Source organism: Pelobates fuscus, chromosome 1, assembly GCF_036172605.1.
Source record: "Pelobates fuscus isolate aPelFus1 chromosome 1, aPelFus1.pri, whole genome shotgun sequence".
NCBI lineage: Eukaryota > Metazoa > Chordata > Amphibia > Anura > Pelobatidae > Pelobates > Pelobates fuscus.
Window position 1 is genome coordinate 450,490,009 of NC_086317.1, and position 15,697 is coordinate 450,505,705.

The window sequence follows — 15,697 nt, forward strand, 5'->3', positions numbered from 1 at the left end:
CATAGTTACATTATTACATAGTGATATAGGTTAAAATACCTATAGCCATCAAATTCAACCTTTCTAATCCAAATGAAGATGAAAACCCCAATAAGGAGACTATGTAGTTTTCAACCTGTTTCCAGAATGTATCAATTCGAAATTCGAAATAAAGTTATCAATTTCAAAACAAATTGTGTAGATCTGCTCCATTCATCCCACATTGTAGACAGTTTGCTAAAACTCTAACCTTTACAGACATTTGTTTTAGTGGCGAGTAATGTGCATAATGTGAAATGTTTAAGGGTGCATGTATTGATAGGTAGCCTTTGAGAGTAATAAAATAATCAGTTTGACTGTTATGAGTGTTATGTGTATCAACATTGGGAAGTGTATTATCCATTGCTATAAACCCAAGTGTGTGGTCATGTAGTCCAGGTTTGGTTCTTTTTACAAGTAGAGTGAACTCACATTAAATAGTTTGGGAAAGTCAGTTATGTTAGTGGGTAGTCTATGGGGTGATCCCAATCTTCTTGACTTAGGTTTGGGACAATGGTGCCTTTCAAGCTTCAGATTTAGAAGTATGAGAAAAAGGGAAAATGAAGGGCAGGAAAGTTGTGTTGGAGTGTAAGGATCGATTTTATATGCAGAGCAGGCCAGTCACTCCACCTTCCCTCCTGCTTGCAGTGCCAGAAGAGCATGTGGCCTGCGTGACCAGAGCAGGGCTGGAACTGGAGGACGGGCAGCTCATCATACGGGCGGCTATATTATATGGTTGTTATTTATGGAAAATGTATTATGTGGTGGGTCATTGCCTTGATGTAAATATGGGAAAGATGATACAATGTTAGGGGTATGGCAGATAATGACCCTTATATATAATTGTAAATCATAAGTTATTAAGTGTTCTTGCATAGCAAGACCACTTAATGTTATCTCACATATATATATTATTATTATTATTATTATAGCCAAATTTACCACCCTAACTCCTCCCACAGTTTTTACACTACATAGACAGTAATATACCGAAACGTGCGGATTGTTCCCGATTGGTGTGCTATTTCTTTGTGGAACTTTTCGCCGAATGGTTCACGGAATATCGTCGTTCTTGTGGCGAAATTGGTCTCATAGGAATGAATGGCAAAATGTTCAAAGCTAGAGTGGGAGCTGGCAAAAGCTGAAAAATCAGGACATGATTTCTAAACTGCCACCACTCCCTCATTTTCAAGCCCACCTCTTATATCAAAACGTTCAGCTATCCCTGCTGCCACAAAAAATGTCCACGGCTAAGCCATAGTCCTGATAGTTTTCACAATATGACCATTTGTTTGCAACTCACGCCGTCCATTGACATTCATTGAAACTCCACTCTGCAAAGCTCACATTTGAAGGGCAATTTCTAAACTGCGTCTGTGCCTTCACTTTTAATACTTCAGAGACATACTATGCATCAAAATGTAGGTCTGGGTCTTGTGATTCTCACAATATAAAGCTCTTCGCTGTAGGATGTATGTATAGTTTTTAAAATAAGTTTGAAGATGGCAACCGCCAAAATACTCTAACCTGTGCCAGGCTGCAGCAGCAAGTGATGTCATAGACAGGGCCTTTTGTACACCTGCTAATGTTTTTATAAATGTATGTTTTAATGTAACTGTGAAGCACTTTGAGCAACAACGTTGCAATTAAATGTGCTATATAAATAAATAATAACAGTTACTCCGACAACTCCAGTTGTAGACTACCGGTGGAGGCAAGAACACTTCACACAATTTCCCCAGAAATTGTAGCTTTTCTAGTTAATATTATTATCTTTATTATCATTAAAGCTGTTGACAATTTTGACCCATACCTTTGAGTGTCGGTGTCTTACTGGGTGGGTTGGATTCAGGTCATATATCCCTCCCCCTGCCTATATAGCGACTATGCACCTGTCATGAAACCCATGGAGAAAGTGCAGCTTAGGGAGCGGGAGCGGGCAAGGGGGCGGGCTGGGGGGCGGGAGCAGTAGGGGATTGGTGGATCAGTGTTTGGGGGTTAGTTGATATAAATGGTCGCTCATTTTGTGATCCCTCACTCTAATTTCTTCCCTAGCAGAGTTGGTTCCTTCCTCCCTCCCTTTGTAGACTTTTTTCTCCGCTTGGTCACAGTGGCGGGGTGGGATAAGGAACATTAAGGATAATGGACCTTAGTTAATATAGGAGTAAAGGGAGTTAGTTGATTGGTTAGTTAATTGCTTAAAAGGGTACACTATTTGTACATGTTTTGGTAGGTTTCGAGTCCGTTGGTGGCTCAGAACCTCGGTGGTGTAGGGGTATCTGGGTATACCCCTACCAGGTGAAATTGATAATTGTTGGCATATTACATGTTATATTATGTGGTTGTTATATATTGGAAAATGTATTATGTTGTGGGTCATTGCCTTGATGTAAATATCGGAAAGACGATACGATGTTGCAGGTGTGGCAGGTAATGACCCTTATATATAATTGTAAATGATAAGTTATTATTATTATTTTCTTTATTATCATTAAAGCTGTTGACAATTTTGACCCATACCTCTGAGTGTCGGTGTCTTATTGAGTGGCTTGGATTCAGGTCATATCCCTCAACCTGACCATATGGCGACTATGCACCTGTCATGTTTAAATGTGAAATATGTTTGATATTACATGCCCAGTTTTACTTCTTTGGAAAAAATTTATTTCATTTACACCAGTTAAATGAAGTAACTAAGTTTTGTCAAGTATGAAACCCCTAGTTAGACCACATATTACAGCAATGTACCTTACTTAATGTGTTTGAAATTTAGGAAGTACAGTATATGCTAACCTACAAGGTTTGGACTTGCTTGCCCTTCTTTATGCTGCTTGATTTTTATCTTTATTTATGCTTACTTAGTTTTGAGCAATACTTTAAAATCTGAAAATGCTTGCTTATACTAGTCATTCCTAATAGAATCATTAGTCGCAGACTGGAGGGCTTGCAAGATCTACCACAAGACAAGAACCAATAGTCTTCTGTCACAACTAACACTATAGAGTTGGACTTTGAGAACATTTTCAGAATAACACATCGTCTCTTGATTAGTTAGTCACTTAAATAAAAATGTATATGTTACACCCCTCTCCCCCACCCCCCACAATGCAGAGAAACAGTTTAATGGCCAGAAGCAAATATGAAGAACTCATTTAAATGGTGATCCATCAGCTTTTTTTTTAAATTCTTTATTTTTATAGTGCATAGTTTAGTTAACAAGCTAACATTGACATTTTTAAACGAAAATATACATTGACGTTGGGAGCACGATCGTTGTAAAATGTCATCAGTTCAGCACTTTTTGTTTTTAAAGGTAACATGGAAATACAATGAAGAAAACTGTGTAGTTCCTATGAATGAGAATAAAACAAGGTTTGTCAAGGTTTGTCAAGCACAGTTTCATAATAGTACGAACAAGAGTTAACATTTAGGAAGGATCCAGTCTGTTCCCTCTAGCATATATACAGGCTTAATGAATTATATGTGAGACGGTTATATGGCATGCTTGATGCGATATTAGGAGTTAACCAGTTGGTCCACAACCAGGCTATCCAGGCTATGCTATGTTTTGGTTGTAAATAGACACCACTACAGCTCTTTTAAGGTTAGATAATGGCGTAAGAGATTACACGTTTTAGGTAATGATAACAGGCTTGGCTAGACAGTGAGATTATGAGATCAAAGTAAAACAAAATAATATATAACAAAGTCAACATTAGACATTACTAGATTAGCTATATCTGCATAGGTGCAGAGTGGCAGTGCATGGAGTCGTTTAGCTAGTCGGAATATATATACCGGCTAACCTAGCTATCCTAATCATGAGTGACTAAACATAAAACATAAAGCAGAAAACTTTGCTCTGCCATTAATCAACTGGGTGAAAATAAAAAAAACCTTCAAGACCATTGTGCAGTGTGTCCTGCGTTATCAAAGGGGTATTGCCCACATGTGGCCTGCGTTAAATTTCTGCGTCTGGGTACTTCGCTGGTATGAGAGTTCAAAGCAGTCCAGGCTATGAATACCCCTGTGGGGCAGTGTTATAGGCCTTTCAACCTATACTCAGGGTTGGTAAGTCCTGTGCTCTGTGTCCGCTGGACTCGTCTTTGCTTCCACAGGGCCCGATGTCTCCGCTTCGGAGTTCTGTTTCGGCAGTGTCCCCCGTGTGGTGCAGTCGCGTGTTCGCTTGCGGTGTTGTCTGGTATAGGGAGGTGCTTGTCGCGTTGCGCTTGTCGACAGCGTTTCGGTCAGGTTGGGCATGCGTGGGCATCGTTTGGTTCGGTGCCCCCTTGTGCCTTGTGTGCTGTTGGGTTCGTGCGCACGGAGGGTTTGGTGCCACATCCCGCCTCAAGGCCCGGCGGAATCTGTGGTGCCGGACAGCCATCTTGGAGGCACGGGGTATCTGCACATAGTAGCTGTGCCTCGCTGCAGGACGTATCCATGAGGCCACTATTAATGTAGCTTGGCGATGAGTCACTCCCCGGTTGTGTAAAGCCTCCCTGAGGCCCGTGCAGAGCCAATCGAAGGTTTCCAGTGAGGACCTGTGTGTCCTGAGGCTGGTGCTCTGCATTTCAGGCATAGGCTGTGTGGCCATTGTTGACAGGCTGTGTGGATTTGTCGCCCCGCTTTGTTTCACCTCCATCTTGTTTGCTTTAGAGATGGGAATGGGTTTTGCAGGCTGCTGCTGATTGCCACGAGTTTGGCTGTCGCTAGTGTCCGCCATTTTGGAGGCCCTCACCTCCGGCCTGTTGGCTTCGGCTGTCGGCTCCGACTGCAGGCGTGCAGCAGGGCCAGCTCCATGTGGCGGGGACCGGGATGTCCCCCCCGGTCCATAGGTGGGGGGGTGGGTTTGGTGCTTGTCTGTGGTCCGGAGTTGGGAGCTGGAAGCGGCCGCCTTCCCAGCCTGCCTAACCTCGTAGGCCCCAGGCCGCCATCTCGGTTCCCCGGCATTTTGAGTGGCAAGTCGGGTGTCTGCAGGTACGTGCTGGTTTCCCCAGGCTACATAGATGCAGTATGTGGGTCCTGTTGCGTGTCACCCTCAGATTTTTGGCCGTGAGTGTACCGTTCAGCGGGAGCTCCAGCAGAGCACGTCTTGCTCGCTTGCTTGTCAGGCTCCGCCCCCCTCCATCAGCTTTTTTTCCAAGCTCTGATGCTTCCTTGGCATAGACAGAACGGGGGGGCATGTTGCGGACAGGTTCCATGAGCGGGAGGATAAGGTGAGAGCCCCGCTACCTCTTCTAAGTGAGAATTAAATCTACAATGTTATATTTATTGCTCATTAAATTAATATTTGCAACTATTCTGTTTTATGGCGGTAGGGTGAGGAGAGATACAAATAGGTGAAATATAAAGGAGGGGTGATGGAAATAAATACAGGAACCGGGAGGGAGGCCAGTAAGCTTAATAGAAACAGATGTACTTTAGATATACTTACACATTTGTAACACTTAAATACAAAATTGCATTCAACTATTTGCATTGACACACATCCCTAATTTTCACACACCCCTTATATATAAACAATACTTTTCTGCATGACAAATTATGTTATGTAGTTAATTGCGTGTGCAGTCTTTTATAACATAAATTTGACTAAAGAAGAATAGGGGATTGAAGTGCCTGTTTAAAAAAATGCCTTTCGTCTAATGATGATACAGTAATGCCTACCATCAGGGCCGGCCTTTGGGGTGTAGGAGCTGTGCGGTTGCTCAGGGCACCATGGCAGCAGGGGGCGCCATGTGGCCGACACAGTTTGCACACTCCCTGCCCCCCCTATCCTATACCCGGGCTTAGCAGAGACTGTAGGGGGCAGGGCTAAGCGGCCAGTGGGGTCAGAGCTAGGCAGGGGCGGGGCTAACCGAGGCCCGAATCTGCTGCCTGGTAAGTGAGTCCACGGTCCCCCATCTACCCCTATAGTGCCCTCCATCTACCCCTATAGTGAACCTGCTCCACCATCTACCCATATAGTGCTCCCCATCTACCCCTATAGTGAACCTGCTCCACCATCTACCCATATAGTGCTCCCTTTCTACCCCTATAGTGAACCTGCTCCCCATCTACCCCTATGGTGCCCCTGCTTTTCATCTACCCCTATAGTGCCCATGATCCCCCATCTACCCATATAATGCCCCAGCTCCCCTATCTACCCCTACATTGCTCCCACATCAACCCCTATAATGCCCCTGCTTCCCCATCTACCCTTATAGTGCCCCCCATCTATCCCTATAGTGCCCCTGCTCATCCCATATACCCATATAGTGGCCCTGTTCCCCCATCTACCCATATAATGCCCCAGCTCCCCTATCTACCCCTACATTGCTCCCACATCTACCTCTATAGTGCTCCCCATGACCCATCTAACCCTATAGTGCCCATGCTCCCCATCTACCCCTATAGTGCCCATGCTCCCCATCTACCCCTATATTGCTCCCCATCTACCCCTATATTGCTCCCCATCTACCCCTATAGTGCCCATGCTCCCCATCTACCCCTATATTGCTCCCCATCTACCCCTATAGTGCCACTGCTCCCCATCTACCTTTATAATGCCCCTGCTCTCTCCCATCTATTCCTGCTCTGTTAAGATTTTTCACACAGGGCGTCTGAAGGCCTAAGGCCGGCCCTGCCTACCATAGTTTAGTTTGAGCAATGCGTTATCCTAGCCAAATGCCAGACTTCATGCACAATTCAAGGGATATGGTGTTGTTATACAGTTTATTTGCTGCTGCTGCTGCTGCTGCAATAATATTGATATGTAACCTCCAAATACACAGATTAGTTATTCAGAGAATGAATAAATCTACCAATTAACCAAATTAACACAAAACATAAAAATAAAACGTTTGCAAATTTCTGTACAAATGGTGTTTTGTATTTGTGACCATATCCTGCCCTTAACTACATATACAGCATATACAGTTGTGCTCAAAACCCTGCATGCCCTGGCAAAAATTGTGACATTTTGCCATTGATTTTGAAAATATGACCGATCATGCAACAAAATGTATGTTATTGAAGCGATCACATGAAGCCATTTATTATCACAGAGTTGTTTGGCTCCTTTTTTAAATCAAAATGATAACAGAAATCACCCAAATCGCCCCGAGCAAAGGTTTACATACCCTTAAATGTTTAGCCTTGTTACAAACACACACGGTAACACACACAGGTTAAAATGGCAATTAAAGGTTAATTTCCCACACCTGTGGCTTTTTAAATTGCAATTAGTGGCCAATTAGTGCCTTAGTGTATAAATAGTCAATGAGTTTTTTTAGCTCTCACGTGGATGCATTGAGCAGGCTGGATACGGAGCCAAGGGGAGGAGAAAAGAACTGTCAAAAGACCTGCGTAACAATGTAATGGAACTTAATAAAGATAGAAAGGGATATAAAAAGATATCCAAAGCAATGACAACGCCAGTCAGTACTGTTCAATCCTTTATAACGAAGTGGAAAATTCGGGGCTCTCTTGATGCCAAGCCAAAGTCAGGTAGACCAAGAAAGATTTCAGCCACAACTGTCAGGACAATTGTTCGGTGTCAGGATTCCTTAGAGACCCAATACACAGGATGTAATCGAAAAATGTATACCTAGCCTTAGAATGACCGGACTTAACGTTAGAAAGATAAAGAATGGTCGGGGAGAAGTTACGGAATAGAGGAATACAAGCTGAGTCAAGGGAACCAGAAAACACAGTAGCGAGATACCAAAGCCGGGTCAGGAATGCAGAAATGAGAATAGTCAGAAAGCGAGGTCAAAACACAAGAACACACTGAAAAGCAAAGCACTGTTGGGAACTGTGAGAAGAACCTCAACAGGGCAAAGAACTATGATTGAATTTTATGGGCTGGATATTTAAATTTGAAGCGAAGCCCCCAAAATGTCCAAGTTTGAACGTTTTGGCGGCCCGTGACGTCATTAGGGTCATGACATCGGCACGTGTGCGTGCCGCATCATAAAAGAGGGCGGAGCTACAGCGGCCGGCGTTGGAACTGCTGGAGTGAGGACTGGAAGCAGGAACACGGCCAGAAATGTGAGGGAGCATGACATTCGGGATACAAATAAAAACCCACAGGTAACCTCAGGAGAAATACGGGCTGCTCTGGTTGAATCTGGTTCAAGGAGCACAATACGACAATACTTGAACAAAAATGAGCTGCATGGTCAAGTTGCCAGAAAGAAGCCTTTACTGTGCCAATGCCACAAAAAAAGCCCAGCTACAATATGCCCGGCAACCCCTTGACATGCCTCACAGCTTCTGGCACACTGTAACTTGGAGTGACAAGACAAAAATAGAGATTTATGGTCACAACCATAAGTGCTATGTTTTGAGAAGAGTCAACAAGGCCTATAGTGAAAAGAATACCATCCCCACTGTGAAGCATGGTGGTGGCTCACTGATGTTTTGGTGGGGTGTGAGCTCTAAAGGCACAGAGAATCTATGGCAAAATTTTAAATTGATGGCAAGATGAATGCAGCATGTTATCAGAAAATACTGGCAGACAATTTGCATTCTTCTGCACAAAGGCTGAGCATAGGATGGCCTTGGACTTTCCAGCATGACATGACCCTAAGCACAAGGCCAACTTGACCCTCCAGTGGTTACAGCAGAAAAAGATGAAAGTTCTGGAGTGACCATCACAGTCTCCTGACCTTAATATCATCAAGCCACTCTAGAGAGATCTTAAACATGCGGTTCGTGCAAGACGACCAAAGATTTTGCATGACATGGAGGCATTTTGCCAAGATGAACGGGCAGCTATACCACCTGCAAGAATTAGGGGCCTCATAGACAAGTACTACAAAAGACTGCACGCTGTCATTGATGCTAAAGGGGGCAATACAGTATTATGAACTAAGGGTATGCAGACTTTTGAAAATTATTTTGGAAAACATTACATTTTCAGTAATTAAACATAAAAATTTAGTTTTGTATAGGGCTCATAGGTATTTCTATAGTCATTTTTTTTACATGTGTTCTCTTAAAATTAAAGAAAAGAGTATAAAACAACAATGGACACTTAATAGCACAGCATGACCTTTCATAATAAGATATCAGCTAAGGAATCATAGGTTATCTAAATCTAAATGCACAAAACAAGGCGAAAAAAACAACAGGGAACAAGAATACAACAATACAACTCTTTGACCATAACAAGAATTCAATGCCTTTATATTTATAATGTGTCTCTGAAATCACCTAATTCATGCTTACCTGCCACACCACCAGGAACATCCACATTTTTGTGATCCAAAACACTTGTGTTGACTAGTCAATTTAGTCTTTCTTATTCCCAGTCTGTTTTATCATTCAGTGACGTTTTTAAGAATTACATTGGATATGGTGAAGCATGCCCTTTGCATTTCTGTAAAGAGATCTATCTAGTTTATTGATTTTTTTTACATTTATAATATAGGTATGTAAACACAAGCAACATCCCTAAAATGGCACTTCCTTTGCAGCTATAATCATTAGACAATGGATCTCAAAAGGTCACTGGGCTATAACTGGTATATATGCTTCAAATGAAAATAACTCAGCAAGTAGCTGGCATGGGTTAATTTCTAGTTTACTGACTGTTTCCGTCAAAGAATATGCAACTTGCAATGAGTTATACTATTACATTGATATCAGCTTTATAATTACCCATAACCCAAATTTAAAGGGACACTATAGTCACCAGAAAAACTACAGCTTATTGTATTTGTTCTGGTGAGTATGGTCAGTCTCTTCAGGCTTTTTGCAGTAAACACTGTATTTAAAAAAAATAAAAAAATGGCAGTGCTTATATTACAGCCTAGTGATACCTCCACTGGCCACTCCTCACATGGCTACTAGAGGTGCTTCCTGCGGCAGTGCTACACAGTGTGTCTCTGCCCTTTAATTCAATGCATCTCTATGAGGAGATGCTAATTGGCCAGAGCAGCGTTGGTTCCACCCCCAGTCTGTCTCCTTGGCTGAGATAATCAGAACTGACAATCTCATTCAATTCAATGTTTTTCCATGAGAAAGCATTGTGATTGGCTGAGATCATCACTTCTGATGGTGTCAGCCAAGGTGGCATATCAGGGGCATAGCCAGCACCAGCAAACTGGAATAAAGGTAAGATTTTGCTATAGTTAGGGGGCAAAGGGTGCAGGGGGCTAGATAGTGTTAGGAATACATGTTTGTGTTCCTGACCCTATAGTGTTCCTTCAAAGTTAGTAGAAAATGCACTTATTGCACATGGAGTGGGTAAATGTTGAGAATGTGCTTTTTGCACAACAAGCAGTTTTTAGACCTGTTTTTCCTTGCAGTGGAATATCCACAAAAAGTGGGACCTTCCATGTACTTTCCAACAATTTGTCATGCACACTATGTGGATTGCTCACAAAAGCATTAAAACGTTCCCTACAGCAAAGCACGCAAAAGTTGAGTAAAGCCAAACTTGATCTCGAAACAGCTCAGAGCTGGAGGGAATGTCATGGATTATTTCCCAGAATGCACAGATGCCCTTAATTGTCACAGGACATATGGAAAAGGGGCTCACTACTAAAAGCTCTGCTCAGGGCTCACCAGTAAAATGAAAATCGCAATCTTATAATTCAATGCTCTGGCGGTTATTACCCAATGAAATTGTGGTATTTTGTTTACAGAATGTTTGGCCAAAGACGGAACTGTGTGAAATATGTGAAATCCTAAGAAGAACATTAGTATTGCAACATTAAGACCTCTATATAAATATTCCTGATGCAAATTCCACATGCAGTTGCAGAATTGTAAACAGAATCCAGTACCGTCACAATGTTGTTCGTGGTCTGTATTCTCGTGTCAATGTCCTGCAGCCTTGCATTTCCAAGACGACCAATTAATCAAGGCAACAGTCTTTCCGATGAGGAATTTGCAGAGGTAGGTTATTTGATTGGTACCTTAAATGAGTCGCATATTTATATTATATACATACATGTATGCAGCTATATACTTGCATGCCCTGCTCTGCTGTTTTCTTGTTTGTTGTTGTTTGTTGTTGTTTTTTTTAACTAGCTTATTGACTCTCCTCTGTTTATTTACTTTTTCTGTCTATTCTCAGCCAACCTTTCACTTTGTATTTTTTTGTAGTCTGAGTGCGCTGCACTATTTTCGCATTCATGAAATTTTGGTCACAGCGGCAGCACCTTTCATGCAAAATTCAGGTCTCGGGAGTGCCCCCTATCCTTTCTCTGTTTAACCTTTCACTTTCAGGCACATCTTCTGTATTTATGACACTCCACTCACCCCCCTCCATCCCCTTCTCTTACATCAGTTGCTTTGGATGTTAACTCTATCAGATTGATCAATATTGCTTCAGACATGAAAAAGAGAGGAAAATTCTCGAAAGCTTGTCTTTGTAATATTATGTTAGTCCAATAAAAAAGGTATCATAGCATACTGCAATACTCTGGTATTTTGGCATCTTGTCTACTGGACTAATACAAATAATCCAATCTACACTATATATATATATATATATTGATTGCTCTCAACAGTTAAATATTTGTGTTTGTAAATGCACAGATTGTCATATATAATAATAATTTTGATTTTCATAACAGAATGCCAATTTCCAAATAACACATATAAATGCATTTAGATGAATAATGATCACAGCAATTAAAGCATTCACTATGTAATAATTGCTATTGCTTGTTATATGCTGAACTAGAAATTGTACATTTTGGGCCATAGCAGCCGCATTGTCATAAAGTATGTGGGTATCACTGAAAGCGTGTATGGGTCAGTTTTTGAAAATAAAAATATAATCTATACTGAAAGTTACAGTTTCAAGGATTAGTTATTTTTGTATAAAGTTTTATTAAGCAACAGAAGACTTAAATACAATTCAGCATATTTGATTTAAACAGTATAATGCTAAAAACACCATCAATATAAACACATCAACAATTAGCATTGACAATAAAAGAGAAAATAGAAACAGTTCTGTGGAATAGATATCAATAAAAAACAGTGCTATGCAGATATCTGTACATATGTCGCTGAGATCTTCGGGAGGCCTCCATGAAAAACACTATCCTCCCAATCTCTCTATGGTAATATTCTCACTTAAAGGAACACGAAAGGGAAATCAAGAAATTACAGTCTTTGAACTTGAGGCATCACAAACTGTCATGGTCAATTCCTAACTTGTCAATGGTCTCTGGCAGTGATTAATCCTGGTTTCGTGCCTTATTTCTGATCCTCTACATCACTGTTTTCTTTGTGCAGGATTATTTAGGCAAATTCTATCCATCAAGCTCTGCAGCACAATCATTCGATGAAAGAATCAAAGAAATGCAGAAATTCTTTGGAATGAAAGTTACAGGAAGATTGACCAAAGACACCATGGACATGATGAAGAGGCCAAGATGTGGCATGCCAGACGTGGCAGAATTTACCCTGTTCACTGGGAGACCGAGGTGGCAAACCACCTCCCTCACATACAGGTATGAATATTAAATGTTATAATAAAGTGTTATTTGGCTCAATATCGTATCTAGGGCTGCTTAAATTATTGGCGATATATGAATATGTGTTTTGTTCTACTCATCAGACTTGAGTGGAACTTCTCCTTAGGGTTGAAGTGTGTATACTGGGCAAGGTTAAATCATACAATAAGAAAAATAAAAACAATCAGGTTGGTGTAGCTTTCTTTCTGTTCTGGGAGGGCAGGGGGGTGCTTTCCTATTGATTAGCAACAACAGCAAAACCAGAAATTCTACAGTTTAATGTAGTGGCTTTGGTATAGAGAGCTTGCTCCTACAGTCTCCCATCTATAAACACTGTCTTTTCTGTAAAAACAGTGTTTACGTTTATTCTCAAGAACACCTCCAGTCCCTGTCACTCAACCAGCCACTAGAGGTGCTTCCTATTATGGTCCTACTATCTTTACAGGACAAATGTCTGGTGTCTTCTCACTGCATCAGGATGAAGAACTATACAAATAGATATGCATTGCTATGATGCTTCTCTATGAGGAACGATGATAGGCACAGCATGACAATTGTCACACATGCACAATAGACCCTCAAATGTTTCTCCATGAGGAAGCATTGGATTGGCTGAGATCATCAGTAATGCTTTTTTTCACGATTTACAGGGAACTTATTTATCTATACAGTAAGGAGAATACTCTAATGTTAGAAATACATATTTAAAATTCTAACTTTAGAGTGCACCTTTAAAGTTGTTATTTTTAATCTTTTTTCGTTTTTATAAATTATTTTTTTTATTTATTTTTAGGTCATCTTAATGTATTGTGTAAATTAAAGTTTGTTTCTATCCAGGCTTTTCATCTTTTCAGTTTTGTAATAATGAATAACGAGAAAACAAAAGATTGCAAAAATGCATCTAATGAAATTCAATATTATTTTTAGAATCCTGAATTATACCCCTGATCTCCCTGTCCCAGCGGTTAATGATGCAATTGCAAGAGCTTTTAAGGTGTGGAGTGAGGTGACACCACTGACTTTCAGGATGATTACAACAGGACGAGCAGATATTTTCATTCAATTTTCACAAGGCAGTGAGTATAATATGAATATATTATGAATGTTTTAAACACCCCTTCCTCCAGTGCAAAACAATATTTCTAATTATGTCAATAATTAATAATCGAGTTGAGTCAGGTAAAAACCCGAGCACCACATTACACCTTTTCCATCAGCACCTTCCACTGATCACATTATTTCCTCATTTGTGATATTTTGTATTCTCCAAGAGGTTCGAGTTGGTCAAGTCATAAACCACGTATCATGTATCAACTTTGGAATGGTGTCCAAAGCTTATAGGATGTTATTTGGTGCTTGAGGTGTACCTGAATACTGTAAGGCCTTCCATTTACTACATTGAGTATTTGTGGTCTACCTACAATATTCGGGTTATTGTACCCATTGTGAACAAAATGTCACTCCAATTGTATGTTGCTTTAATCCTAACATCGGTTATCGTTTGCTTGTTTTATGAATGCATTACCCAGTTTTAGACACTCTCTAAAGGTCTTTTCCTCTAGGTACAAACATGTACAACTTTAAATGAATGTGTGAGTGTCCAATAACTAATTTTATTGTTTTTTAGCTCATGGTGATTCAAATCCATTTGATGGTCCAAGCAATGTATTGGCTCATGCATATGCCCCTGGAAATGGTATTGGAGGAGATGCTCACTTTGATGAAGGAGAACGTTGGTCAAGTTCTAATTTAGGTAAATTTTATGAATGTTAACTTTTTTTTTTATATAAGCCCTAAATTACCATTTGTGTCGTTGCAGTGTAACCAGAGGCCTAACTAGAAGCCATGGTGTGATAATTGCCCTGGGACACCTCCAATGTATTTCATTCTCCTCCCTCAGCCTCCCATGTGTCTCCATGCTCTCTGTGTATCTAATTCCACTCCCCAGGCCCTCCATGCCCTCCATGTGTCTCATCCCCCCCTCCCCCCCAGCCCTTCATATGTCTAATTTCCCCCCCTTTTTAACAGCTGCAAAACTGATAGCTGGCACCAAACTTTCAATTAAAAAATATAACTGCAAATGTAAAACAACAGTATGTTAAATCAGTGGTTCCCAAACCTTTTGGTTCAAGGCGCACTTAATATTTTAATATATTTCCAAGGTGCCCTTAGTCAAAACAAAGTTCTAGGTTGTATATCTGTATACCGCTGAGCCATATACTGGTGCTTTAGTATAATATAAAGTGTTGGTGTATAAGTTTAGTGTTTTAATGCAGGGGTGTGTTTGATTGCAGGAGTGTGCTTGGGTGTAATGTTCTCTTTTAGATGCACACGGGTGAACATACACAGATGCACGTCCTGACACACAGGTGTGCGCGTACACACAGTCAGACACACTGACACAAAGATACACAAACTGACATATACACACACACAGATACACCTTGCCAAACAGATGCACACACACACACACTGACACATAGATACACACACAGAATCTGACATACACATAAACACATACATGTGAGATTTTTTTCTATCTGCAGCCACCCTCCTGTTTGGGAGCCGCTGCAATAAATAATAAATATGTAGAAGGACTCTCAAGGCTTTGAATGAGTTGACCTCTTCCCTAATAATCAATTTCTGTTTTATTGTAGGTATTAACTTGTTTCTGGTTGCTGCACATGAATTTGGCCATTCGATGGGGCTAGGTCACTCCACTGATCGAGCAGCTTTAATGTTTCCTACATACAGCTTTGTAAACCCAAATAACTTCCGCCTGAGTCAGGACGACATCAACGGGATACAAACATTGTATGGCAGGAGACGCTGAGATGATAATTAATATAACTAATTTTATTGCTACATTTGGTGGGTCAGTGGTTATGTAACTAAAATAAATTCAACTTGCTCAATTACTGTTTACACACATTTTCTTTTGTTTAGTTTAATCCTTTATATGTTGTACATAAGACAAGCATCCAAACATACAGACTGTGGATGAAACTAGTCTCAAAGTCAGAGATAAAAAGTTAGTGTATTATTGTAAAGCGACACCAGTCAACCAAAACAACGTTTAATTAAAACATACAGAATTCCAAATGAGTTCTATAAATGCAAAATGACTGGGCTATATATCAAATTTAACTATAATTAGCACTTGAATCTGCTGTAGATTTTTTAATCTTTTTTTTCAGGTTTTTTTTTTATGATCAACA

General features: G+C 40.6%; 1 protein-coding gene across 1 annotated transcript; it reads left to right on the forward strand.

Moving 5' to 3' along the window:
- Positions 1-10,755: 10,755 nt before the first annotated feature.
- On the forward strand, positions 10,756-15,394 carry LOC134571803 (matrilysin-like). Its single transcript, XM_063430409.1, has 5 exons — positions 10,756-10,905; positions 12,259-12,476; positions 13,407-13,555; positions 14,107-14,232; positions 15,137-15,394. The coding sequence occupies exons 1-5, from the start codon at positions 10,801-10,803 to the stop codon at positions 15,310-15,312; spliced, it is 774 nt and encodes a 257-aa protein (XP_063286479.1). The 5' UTR covers positions 10,756-10,800; the 3' UTR covers positions 15,313-15,394.
- The last annotated feature ends 303 nt before the right edge of the window (positions 15,395-15,697 follow it).

What these genes read in the sequence shown, in the direction of transcription:
- LOC134571803 (XM_063430409.1), top strand. Translation starts at nt 10,801, where the DNA reads ATGTTGTTCGTGGTCTGTATTCTCGTGTCAATGTCCTGCAGCCTTGCA. An exon ending in ACCACCTCCCTCACATACAG is followed by an intron (nt 12,477 to 13,406) that starts GTATGAATATTA and finishes TATTATTTTTAG; the next exon opens with AATCCTGAATTATACCCCTG. An exon ending in TTGGTCAAGTTCTAATTTAG is followed by an intron (nt 14,233 to 15,136) that starts GTAAATTTTATG and finishes GTTTTATTGTAG; the next exon opens with GTATTAACTTGTTTCTGGTT.